Below are 13,161 nucleotides of genomic sequence, written 5' to 3'. Positions count from 1 at the left end.
TTTCAAAAATAATAATTTCTTAATAAAAAGTGTGCAATCTCAGTGAATCAGCTGTGTCAGTGGCGCTGATCAATCCACAATAATTCAGTGGCTGCATTTTATTTATTCATTTATTTATTAATATCAGCAACTATCATATTGGGGTGGCCCCTTGGGGGCGCCCCTGTAACTGCAGCTAAATGTTTACACACTTCACTACATTACAAATTCTGTGAATGGATAAGTAACAACGTCGATAAAAACATGGAGGAACACTTACACATGTTGAGATGTACGTAATATATGTGCGTATTATGCTGCCCCTCACCGGAGCACTCCTTCATGTGTGCTCCGTTGTTTATTATAAGCGTTTAACAATATTTTTTTCCATAGTTGGCATTAAGAAGGAATATAGAAAGGTTATCTGACTAACATCTAGCAGCTAAATGTGTCTGGAAAAGTATTTGAAGGTTTTTATTTTTATTAAGAGCGTGGATTTGAATGTGTCTGAATGTTCTGATTGGCTGGAGTAGATGTCTTATGTCAGTGCTTTCTAAACATGAACACACTCTTTCCGGTATTTTTTCTTCTGCATTCACACAGAGCAGCATTTCGGCAAATTACCTTTAATGTTACAACTTCTCTTTCCGGAAAATTGCCAAAACTAATTTAACGGTATTTTCAAAAAGGGCCTGTTCACATATGATCCCTTTCTGGAAAATTACCCGCAATTCTGTATGTTTTCAAAGGTCTGTATGTGTGAAAGGGGATACTGACTCCATTATGCTTGCCATGTTTACTGTTAGTTACTAGGCTACCAATACTACAGTTGGCCTCTTTAAGAACTTGATGGAAGCACATCTAATTCACATTTGGGCTTTTTTTGCTAACTTTGTAAAGACTTGCTTCACGTTAGGATGGAAATCCAGCTAATGACACTAAACGCACATATCTTGGTGATTGGCTAGAAAGATGTTGTGGTGCTCAGTCTGATGGCTTAAATTTTCATAATTTACAAAGCTGGTAAAAAATATTCAAACATTATCTTCTTCCGTGCACACAGAACAGACTGCTAGCAATTATTAGCACAATCATTTATAAACAGTGTTTCTTAGAGATCACTCGCTGCACCTTTAAGTGTATTAAAAAACAGGGTGTTCTAACAAAAGCAGCAATTATGAGGGATTTAGAATCATTTCTATTTTTGATTGAGTGGCTTATCTGACTCAGTGTTGGCAAAACAACATGAAAAGCAAGACTATAACAGTATTACAGAATCTATTGTATATGTCGTCACTGGCTTTCACAGAGTAACAAATAAGTAAAGTTATCTGGGATGAGAACATAATGAATTTTGTTGCATTAGTAGTTTTATTCCACATCTTTAATGGACTGAATTACCACATAAAGTGTAGACAAAAAGCCATTATTTTAAAAAGTACAATAATCAATAGTGTCTGGATGCAGACTTGGATTTGCAAGCTGAGACTGCGTATTTCAGATATGCAATGTGAGACACAATGCACTCAATGGAGCTAGTGACATCACTGTGAGGGCGGGGTAGGGTTAGGAGCGGGTAGTATTTATGATACATGCATTTCAAATACATATTTTAAATACAAAATAGTAATTTGTATTTGATAGGGTTGATGAAAATCACTTAATACTTTGTATCAAAATACTTCAGTGTCTTGTATTTTTGTAGTTTTAAAAGTCTTTGCAATAAGTCTACAGTACATGATGACGTCTTCAGAAACGAGCCCTCTGATTAGTGCTTTCTCAGTTATTTGCCCAAGCTTGAGATCAGAACAGAGAACTGATTTATTTTTAAGTTGATCAATGATAGGAGTATGGATGAAAATTCTGTTTAAAGAAAGTAACAGACAAATGGTGAAGGTATATTCAGGATCAGGTCAACAACTATTCAATGCTAATAGCATGAATATAATGGCTGTATAGTGTACAATTTAGAATCTTTGTTTAAGAAATTAAATGGAATAAAACATCAGTCCTGAAGAACAGGACGAGGAGCTTCATCAATCTCAGTCTTGGTGCTGCAGTTGGAAATGCAGAGGAACTTTAAAAATATAAAAACACTTAAATATGGTCTACTGGTGTTTTTAGGAGAGTAATCTTCCAGTTAAAGAAGAACTGGATGGATTGTAATTTGTAACTCAAAAAGAAACACAAGTTACCTTGGATTACAAGTCCAACTCATTAACCATTAGGCCACAACTTACCCTACAGGGGAACAAAGTGGCAGAGAAAAGTTGTTTCGATCAATCATTGAGTATTTTACTAAGTCAGCTTCATGGTGTAGGAATTGATCCAATAGGTCTATTGATGGAAGTATTTTGAAGTCATAAAATACAGTATTTTATTTTGATACATTTATGGTTGCTGTATTTAGTAGTTTATTTTGATACATTTAAAATTTATATATTTTGTATTTTTTTAATACATTTCTAGGTATTTTTGCCCATTTCTGTGGGCGGGGTTAGGTGTGCACATGAAAAGCATTGCATGCATCTAACCTTGCAACTGCACCCAGTCTACATCCAGACCCCTCTCTAAATAATATTAATGTGTGCCAGTAATATCAAGGTGCTTGCTGCATACCAAGTTCAATTTTGAACTCGCTGTCTCTTCCCCTATATCTGCCCCATGCTTTCCTGTCTACACTCATTACTGTCCTGTCAAACTTAAAAGTATAAAACCCCTTATATATATATATAACAACAAGCAATCCCTCTGATGATAGACGTGTACTGTATATACAGTATCTAGCAAAATAGCCATATATTAGCATATTATTATATCATCCTATTATTATCAGCATTGTAAAGTGCACCTTACCTTAATAAAGCTCTCCAAGAGGTAGTTGGTGGTGATCCAGCCATAAGCTCCCTCCTCCATCCCTGTGAGTATTCTGGCTCCTCGGAAATCAAATGGGTAAGTTTGAATTGTTTTGGCGACCTCTGCAAGGATGCTGTCTGATTGAGTTTGGTTCTGTAAGCTGTCAAACCAATGATACAGGTTATCATTCATTTAAATTAACATCAAAGTAATCCATTACACTGATAATTTCTAAGAGTACAGCCAAATATTCCTCCATAATAATCAGCAAGATATTCAAGGGTATATTCACTTTAGAAGCCGCATGCCAGCAGTGGCACCGAGGTACACAGGTGTGGACTTCTGCTGTTCTGTTGGTATTGCTGCCTTAGCAATGTCCAAGCATTTCTTCAGACTTTCTCCCGCTCCTGCAGGGTTCTGGACATAGCTTGATATGCCATCACCTATTGAAGATAAAAACATACAGTTATTTTAACCTTGTGTAAAAAATTAATCTGCCTCGACCCAAATTTCATTCTAAATGGTGTGCTGATGCTCATTTCCCAAAAGTGGATTATGATAGAAAAGACAAGTCAACAATTTGTTCTCTCTGTTTTATTTGAGATGATCACATCTTAAGAAAATGGTATAATGGGGATAGGTGTGGGGTACAGAGAACCATCTCACTTAATGCATTAACAAAAAGAGAACAGATGTGTCAACAGCAACTTTAAATTGCAGTAAACTAAAACTATATAAAAGTTTTTAGTTTAAGAATGAGTTCATTCTGACTTGACTGAAACCAGGGAACTGCCATGTACCTCTAAGCTGAATAAACATGTTCACTGAGGTCTTCTATGTCCTCCTCATTTGTTACATAAAAGAGTCGATTTTGTATAAACTACTCACTATCGGCACATGGGAGGGAGGCCCATCCTTAAAACCTTTGTCCTGGGCTTCATTTGTTTTCATTATGAAAATGCATAGCGACGTCACATCAACCTCTCAAAACACCCTAGCAACCTCATAGCAGCACTCTTGCTATAGCATTTTTGGTGGTTGCTAAACACATAGCAAAAATGTCTGCAGATTCTGTCTTGCCCTGCTAATAACCACCAGCAACACACAAAAAAAACAACACAGAATACTTTTACTTTCACAAGCATGTACTAAAGCTTAAGTAACTACACAAAGCTCCTCAAAATCATATTAGTGCCATTCCATCCACACAGAACGCCAAATGAACTACATATATTTTATAAAACCTTTGCTTCCAATGTCAAGCCTAAACCCGCTTCACACTAAGGATTATTTCCAATGTAAAACTACTTCTCAAGTCAACGTTAAAGTTTTTTCTTCAAACTTTTCAATGTAGTTGATTGAACTCTTAGAGTCTGACTAACAATTAAAAAAATAAAATAATTGTAAAAAAACAATAAGTAAAATATTAATAATAAAAACTACATTTATTCTTGCTACTTTATTTATTAATATACAATTTTATAGTAAATTAAATGTACATTTTTTGGTATAGTTGTTCTGATAATGTTGAAGTTGACTCACCATCCACATCGCAGCTCTGTTTCTGCGACACGATTCCAGTGTTGTTTTCTTTGTTTCCCTGCCACTGGTACAGGAAAAGGGCAGTGTGGCTGGAGCCGGCATCAAAAACAATCCCGAACTGAGGAAGTCAGACAAAGAGCTTCATAAATGTGGAATGTTTATTGAGTATGATTACTTTCTTTAGAGAAATAGCACACACACATTGTGAGAGAGAACATTTGACACTAACTCTCACATTCTCACTATACCACCTTGGCAAATTCATCAAGTTTTCAAACAACTTTAAGCATAGCAGTTGTTGTTAAGCTAGTACAAGTAAGTGTTATTTTAGTACAGTTAAGGTACTGTTGTAGTTTCTATTAATTTATGTTTTTATTTAATTTATTTTCTATTTAAAGTTTTAGCATTTTTGTGTTTGACATTTTATTAGTTTTTGAATTCTTCGCATTTTTCAATTCGTTTTTTGCCAGATTGATCACAGCAAATATGTTTCCTTGTCAGCTAGCTGGTTTTGTTTTAGCTCATCTACTATTCTATGACATTAAATGATCATGAATAACAATTTAATTACAATATAATTCATTTTCATAAGGCTTTCTCTATCTTTTTATTGGACTTTATGATAATGTTATCGCACATTTGTGTTCAGATACACAGCCGACTATAGGAACAGACATGTAGGGAAGGATAATCAGAACAACAGGCAACATGGGGAGAACAGGTACTTAAATACACAGACTAATCAAACTGACGGAGGCACACAGGATCAAACACGTGTGAGACAGGACGAGGAACAAAGGAGTACAAGAGAAGTCACACCTGAACCAAATCAACACTGGGGAGAAACTGGGTCACAAACTACAAGGGTGAAAAACATAAAAAGACATGGGACACAAAAGGAAACAGTCCTGATAATGCACCCCCTCTGAGAGTTGGGGGGGTTCTGGAGGAAAGCCATGGTGGAAATCACAGAGGGCGAAACCAGGAGGGAACTGACAGAGTGTGTCCTCGCTGTAACCTGCAGCTTGATGACGTACTTGATCAGGTTTTATACATTATGGATATGCGCTCGATCGGTTGTTTCTAGAAACAATAATTATTCATATCAATTATTAAATTACTCAACACATTGTGTACTATTGACGTCTACAACTACCCCAGCCCTAAACGCAACCCTCACAGTTATTAACGTCTACACCAGGGGTTCCTGAAGATCTGCTTTCCTACAGAATTTAATGCCAACACTGATCAAACACAACTAAACCAACAACGTCAGATCTAATGGAGCACTTGTTATCAAAATTGCAGCTGAACAATGCAAGAACATATATCTCCAGGAACAGGAACACCCCATGCTCTACACTACACTACATGCTCTAAACTCTACTGTCAAAGTAGCATGAGCATTACCATAGTGAGCGTACACAATGTCCACTACGTATAGGACCTGATCAAGTTTGTCATTGTGCTACAGACTGCACAGGGTGGACCAGATGGAAAGAGAAGCCAGGGAGATGACTGGAGGAATTTGGAGGAGATGGAGCTGGAGGTAACCAGATCACAGCCATTAATATAACTGGGAGAAGCCATGGAAGAGACAGAGCTGACAATTTTAAGGGGACGTATGCTGGAAAGGTAAGTGGTGGAGGCTGACTGGTAGAACTGGGGCATGGTCAACTGAACTGGTACCCAGAGGACATTCAACAGGATAGGAGACCAGTGGGAAACTAGAAAGGATGAAGACTGGTGGGGAATCGGCATAATCCTTTGGGGCTACAGGATCTAGATTTGGGCCTGACAAACAATGGCTGCAGAAAGTCGATTCTGGGTTTCACAGACCACCTGCATGTTAACCTGCCCCAGTTGTTCCAGTCAACTCGCCCTTCGCTGTGTTGCAGTGGGCAAGAGCTTTCCTTTGAGGCTTCAGCTACTGGCTTAAGATTTCCACACAGTGCAGCAGGGAAATGATGGGCTGAGTGCTGGGTCTGGAGAGGCACTGGTGAGGCATAGATCCCTGTTCACCATCTGGGACCTTGCTAAATATCCACTCCACAAAGACAGAATGGTGCACACAGTGTTCAGGATAATAATGTTTAAAATGCACAGAGTGTGTCGTCTGGGTAGCTGGTGGAGTTACTGAATGACAGGACCTGTCTTTTCAACACAATCTCACGGCAATTCGTAACTTTTTCATTTAGTGGCTAATTCGTACAAATTCGTACGATCTAATTTGTATATTTTAGTACGATTTGCGTATCCCCCAATGACGGTTGGGTTTAGGGGTGGGGTTAGGTGCCACGCCTCCTTTTTAAAATGGTACATTTTCTTACGACTGAATTAGCCACTAAACTGCCAAAACGTAAAATACTTAATACTTACGTTTTCTCGTGAGATCAGGCTGGTCTTTTATGATCCGTTAAACACAATGTCTCATTCAACAGGAGTAGGGCAAAACAGGACAAAGGAAGGGGTCAAATAATAACATAAACAAAAACTCTGGGAAAACACATGGAAATGAAGTGTGGTAAACAAATGTTACAAACTGTCAAGGTCCGGTCTTCTGTAACGGATCTATTGGAAAACGAAACGAGGAGCAGATGAAAATGAAACTATTGTCATATTTAATAGATAAGCACAGAGTACATACACATCCAACTAGACACAGTCGGACATTGTGCCTAGGAATAGACTAATCAGACCAGACGGATACAAGAATCCGGCTAAAACCTAATCAAGCGGAGACGGGCGCCGAGGATCAAACACAGGTGAGAGATGAAAAACACTAATATAGGCAGGAGGGTAACAAAGAAGTAAAAGACAAGATACACTTGAACCAAGTGATCATAATCAACACTGTGGAGAAACAAACACAGAACACAAGGTGTGAAAAACACATGGGACACACAGGAAGACGCAGAATCCTGACTGCCGTTTAATAGAGAAGATTTTTTAAAAACATATTTAAGCATAACAGTTTTAATAACCAGTTTCTAATAACTAATTTCTATGTAACTCATAATAAATTTTGTTTATGTCATGATGACAGTACATATAACTGTATTTACTTGTTGTTTTAAACAGGCCCAGCTCCAGCTTGGAACTTTAGGGTGGGCCAAGTGACATTTTGGATGGGCCAAAAAAAAAAAAATAAATAAAATAAAAATAAAATAATAAAAAAAAAAATATATATATATATATATATATATATATATATATATATATATATATATATATATATATATATATAAAGACAACAATTATTTTAAAGGTAATAAAATAATTTAAAGCATTTTAAAAGAAATGTATTTATCTTTTTAAATGTGCACTGTCATTTTAATAAGAGCAAGCTAACTTTTTATTTAAAAACTATTATTTGTACTCCAGATTATATTTATCTCAGTCTTTGCTTGCTTAAGTAATGTTTGCCAAGTTTTGCAAGAAAACTCCAGAAAACATGTTGCTCTCCATGAACTATATGGGTGATTCTATTGCAGGTACATTTAGTGACCAAGGCCATCCTTTTTTTAGCTTTTAAAAAATTGTTACATCTTACATTGTGACATTTTTGATTATTTATAAAATGTGTTCATCATTTTCAAAGATCATATTACCAAAAATCATAATTTTTTAATGTTTGAATGAGTCAGTGTATTTTTCCATCATTGTGCAAAAATATTTTATTTTGCTTTTCTTTAAACAAAAAAAGAAAATCACCAATATTTTAATTTTAAATGTTTAAACTGTAAATTGTGAATACTATTACCACAATTACAAAAGGAAAACTGATTATTTCATTAATCACATATTGGACAATTTAAAAATATTTTAATCCCGATTTCATTAGTATCATGTGATTTTTGCAGTTATAGCAAGTAGAATGTTTGGCTACAAACTTGTAAAACTAAATTGTTACTGTCGATTCAGTTCCAATTTAGTACCTACCACCATTAAGATTTTTCTGGCTATGATTTATTATCATTTCTAAACATTACTAAAATTATCCATGACAGAGTTGACAAACAATAAAAAAAACTTTTACTCCCTAAAGTTAAAACATTTAATAATTTATGTTCAGCAAAAGCTGAATTATAAAAGATAAATTTGCTCTACAAGATACTGGAAATAATTGCTTTAAAAGAGTTATATTCCTTAACTTTTTTAAAATGTAAAATATACATGCAACAGAATCACCCATCTTGCTTTTAATACATATAATAATCTTTACAATAGCTGTGTTCTTGTTGTCACTATGCTGGAATTTACAACTTTGAGATGATACCTTCAAAAAATATCAACATTCCATACCATTTTCTATATTTTGTGATTTTAAAAAATCTTAATGTTATTATTAATTATTATTTATTGCACAAGAACCAATATGGACATTTGTATTTTTTTATAACTAAAATAAACAAATTTTTGAATAACTTTGCATTTTAGCCTATACTTGTTAGTGGTAGATAATACATCACCATTTATAGCCTATCAAAAAACATTTTTTTTTCTGAGTTTCATTCATTTTCTTGTCGACTTAGTCCCTTTATTAATCCGGGGTCGCCACAGCACAATGAACCGCCAACTCATCCACCACGTTTTTACGCAGCAGATGCCCTTCCAGCCGCAACCCATCTCTGGGGGACATCCACACATACACTATGGACAATTCAGCCTACCCAATTCACCTGTACAGCATGTCTTTGGACTGTGGGGGAAACCGGAGCACCCGGAGGAAACCCAGGGAGAACATGCAAACTCCTCATAGAAATGTCAACTGAGCCGATCGAACCAGCGACCTTCTTGGTGTGAGGCGACAGCACTACCTACTTTGCCCCCTTGAATTAAGAATTTGAGTTAAATAGCCCAATAACAGAGCGACTATGATAATTAGAGAGATTTAAAGGGAAAAAGGACAACACCTCAATCGACAGCACTTTACAGGGCTTTCGTATTTAATTAATCGAGTCAGTGATATTGAAATGAAGATAGTCACTAACCTCTCCAAATTGTTTATACAGATGAGGGACGCAGCAGCGCGCGTCAAGAGAAGAGCGCGCGTTTGGAGAGAGCAAAGCGAAAGCAACATTATGCGTGGATATGTTTCGAGAAATATTGATGTTTTAGACACACACTGCAGTAAAGTGCTTTGCACTCGTGTGTGAATTTTGTATGTTACACTTTGCATGAACTTTACAACTAAAACTGCCAGTGATTTGTCCGTTTCTGTGCGTCATTAACAGATATAACAGAAGTGAACTTAATATTTGCTCTTTCCGTGAGAAAAATGCTATAATATTTAAGCGGGTCCAATACATCTCCCGAATATCCCACTCAGTTTTGAACTGTTTGTGTTCTTTAAGACTTCCTATTGTATGAATTACGACTGCATAAAATGATATTAAAGGAAAGTGCGATTTGGTAATGCGCGCTCAGACGCGTGATGCGCACAGAAACCTGCACTCTGTCCTGAATAGTTTCTCTTTCATCTTTTGCAGCCAAAATTGTTTATAATTATTCAAACATAATACTTTAATCAAGATAGTAAAGGAGTTTGGCTTGCCAAAGCATGTTTTCTGAAGCTGCACGGCCACCTCTTATTCTGCTTTCTCAGTTATGAAACGCATCAGGAAAAAAAAATTGTTGTTATCTGATGTAGGGCCAGGGTGGGCCAAGCTTCTGATTGGGTGGGCAACCCAGACCCCCCAATCACCCCCCCTACCTCGTGGAGCCGGGCTTGGTTTTGAAAGATACTAGTTTTCAACTTAAAGTACAGTTTAAAGGCATAACTAGGTTTACTTGGTTTTCTTGGCATGCTTGGTTAAATAGGCAAGTCATTGGATAAGTGGTTTGTTCTGTAGCCATTAAAATATATTTAAAATATATATTTTAAGGGGTAATAATATTGACTAAAATAAAAATGCTCTCTTTCCAGCCAAACTAAAAGAAATAACACTTTCTCCAGAATAAAAAATATAATAGGAAAAACTGTGAAAAATGCTCTAATAATCATCACTTTATCTGAAATATATTTTAAATGATTCAAATGCATTTATAATAAAAGAAAATATCAAATAATTTTAATATATTATCAACGTAAAGGGACTAAGCCAAAAAGAAAATGAATGAATAAATGAATATTATCAACGTATATTATGCGACACTTATGCATATAAATCATGCAACACCATGGCTGTTTTGTTTTTGGTTATTATTTAATTATGCTTATATTGTCATTAGCTGCCATGCACATATTATAATAAAAACATTGACTAATGTTGACATCAGTTTAGGATGATCTACATTTAATAAACAGCAAGCAGTGCTAGTAACAAAAATTTACTTTGCACACAATTACCTTGTAAATGCCTACTTTAACAACAATGCTAATTTTCTTGACACACAACTGCTGTTAAAAAATCTTCACAAAACCACACTGTAAGTGACAGTTAAACTTAAACGTCTTCGCACCTGTGTTGAGTATGGCTGATCCAAAGTCTGCCGGTTTGCAAGAGCCAGAATCAAAGCGATGATGGTTGTCACAGCCACGGCTGCCATTGCAGCACCCAGCAAAATAGCCTTCATATGAACCATTTCTGCAGTCTGTCCAAAAACAAAACAGCAAATCTGCACTACATGTACTTAAAGATTGATCCACAGTTAATTTCATGACATGCCAAAGTGATTATTTTATTATTTATCCCTATCTGTAACAAACGTAAGCAAAACACACAAAAACAGTACATTACGTTAATTTAAAGTTTAAAGACTGATAATCTGTCAGTTTTTATGTAATTCAGAAAGGGTTCCCAGATTTTATCAAATTATTCAACCTAATAGGTAGGCAATGTCTTCTTTTCTAAAGGTATACAGATGTAAACCTCTGACAAATGCAATTCTTGTTTGTTATTTACTTAGTTTTAATTAGTTAATCAGGATTCAACTGTTTGTTTTGGGGTTTAACAAAACAAGGCTTAAAATGATAATGAAAAGGGTTTATTTGATTCAACTCAAAATGTAGGCAGTAAGATTTATTTTAGTATTTAGTGATTAATATTTCCAATTAAAGGCAATACATTTAGCTATTATTGACACAATTTCAGTAATCCTATAACGGGACTGTGTCTAAGCTTAGAGTTGGTAAAATTACCCAAAAGGAAATCCATCAAAAAATGCTCGTATCTTCCATATAATATTATATACTCATGTCCAAAACAAAACAAAGTGAAATAGCACTCAAATCCACGTTCAGACACGTTCATTCGTCATTGCTTTGTTTATAAATCTAAGTTTACAAGTTTAACATAATCAATGTTTAACCAACATCTACCCTTGATGTTTGTTGTTCAAACCAGATTTCACACCTTGAAACAAAAGTGTCTTACCTTTTTTCCTTTCTTTATGAACAAAGTATATCCCGTATATTGAAGCCAGGTATATGGGATGTTGATTCCTCCACACCTTTACTCCAGCCGGGCCTCTGGAAACTGAAGTTAAACTCCCACTTCCCCAGTATATCTTCAGCTCATTACACACACACACACACATAACAGCACACTCACCAACTTTTCCTCTACACACACATACATACACACACACACCCTGCTTTACAACCTCAAAGCCTGACTGGCTCGAGTCCAGTTATATTACTGTCACAGGCTGAATAATTTCCAGCAGGTTTTACTTGAAGAATTTGACAGGATGTCCTCTGATATGTGGGAACTGAAAAACAGCCCTTATCTCAATCAAACTGAAACCATGCACTAACCTTCTCCACCAATAACAACTGTTACTTAATAACTAATCTCTCTGGGTATCTATTGTGTTAAAGTCCTTGGTTTAACATTGTAGCACAACACACACACAAACATGACTTTTACTGATAAATGCTCTCTTACTATTTGTAGCAAAAAGTATTGATAACATTTCTGGATGAAACTCTCTCAGAATGTGAACCCTTTAGTAGCCTCTACGTATTTCATTTTGGAAGAAAGTTATGTGGATCGTATTTAATTAAAATGACTAAAAGTTAAGCAAACGCGATGTATCAAAACAAAAGATAAGTCATGTTTATCTGATGTAAACATCATATTTTTAAAGCATTTATTTTATATTTATTCATTTAACTGTTTTGTCTTCACCTCAAAACTGTAAAAGTTTGTTTACTAAATTAATTTGCGCAAACCTGTTTCTTCAAAGGCAAGGTTCACCCAAAAACAAAAATTAACACAGATTTTTTCACCATGCTCCAAAAAGTTTTGAGTTTTTTTTTCTGTTGAAGACAAAAAAGGATATTTTGAAGAATGTTGGAATGCAGCAGCCATTGACTTTCATTTTGTTGTTAATAGGTAACAGAACTCTTCAGACTATTTTCTTTTGCGTTCAACATATAACGGAAATTCAGAAAAGTTTTCAGAAAAAAAGTGTGAATAAATTGTGAGGAAATTTTCATTTTTGGGTGAACTATCCCTTTAATTCAATGAAGGACTATTAACCTTATTGCAAGTGTCATTTAAGACTTATTTAATTACATAATAAAATGATTACTTATAATGAGTCGCTTTTTTTTTCATTTATTCAACTTTTGTTTAATCTGAAAAAGATTGAGATTAATAATCTCTTTTTACAGCAGTGTCCTGGCCAAAATGAGCAGCAAGACAGACATAAGAGCACATATACTTAGACCATTTACGTTTAGTAAATAGAGCTCTACACTCATCAACCACTTTACTGTACCTCTAACTACGGTTGGACCCACTTTTGCCTTCAAAACTGTTTAATCCTTCGTGG

At 35.4% G+C, this 13,161-nt stretch overlaps 1 protein-coding gene across 6 annotated transcripts in view; it reads right to left on the bottom strand.

Moving 5' to 3' along the window:
- The window catches only part of entpd8 (ectonucleoside triphosphate diphosphohydrolase 8), a 28,677-nt gene that overhangs the window by 6,365 nt on the left and 9,151 nt on the right, over positions 1-13,161 (bottom strand). For 3 of the 6 annotated variants that reach the window (XM_073952809.1, XM_073952810.1, XM_073952808.1), the window contains 5 exons: positions 11,757-11,895; positions 10,843-10,974; positions 4,378-4,495; positions 3,128-3,278; positions 2,836-2,995 (listed from right to left, as the gene is read on the bottom strand). In XM_073952809.1, coding sequence (XP_073808910.1) covers positions 2,836-2,995; positions 3,128-3,278; positions 4,378-4,495; positions 10,843-10,965 — 552 coding nt within the window. In that variant the 5' untranslated portion in view covers positions 10,966-10,974; positions 11,757-11,895. Of the gene's footprint in view, positions 1-2,835; positions 2,996-3,127; positions 3,279-4,377; positions 4,496-10,842; positions 10,975-11,521; positions 11,945-13,161 lie in introns of those variants that run through there. The other 3 variants (XM_073952807.1, XM_073952811.1, NM_001002379.2) reach the window with 3 other exon arrangements.

This window comes from Danio rerio, chromosome 6 (genome assembly GCF_049306965.1).
Source record: "Danio rerio strain Tuebingen ecotype United States chromosome 6, GRCz12tu, whole genome shotgun sequence".
NCBI lineage: Eukaryota > Metazoa > Chordata > Actinopteri > Cypriniformes > Danionidae > Danio > Danio rerio.
Note: the sequence above shows the minus strand (reverse complement) of the source record. Positions and strands in the feature narration are given on the sequence as shown.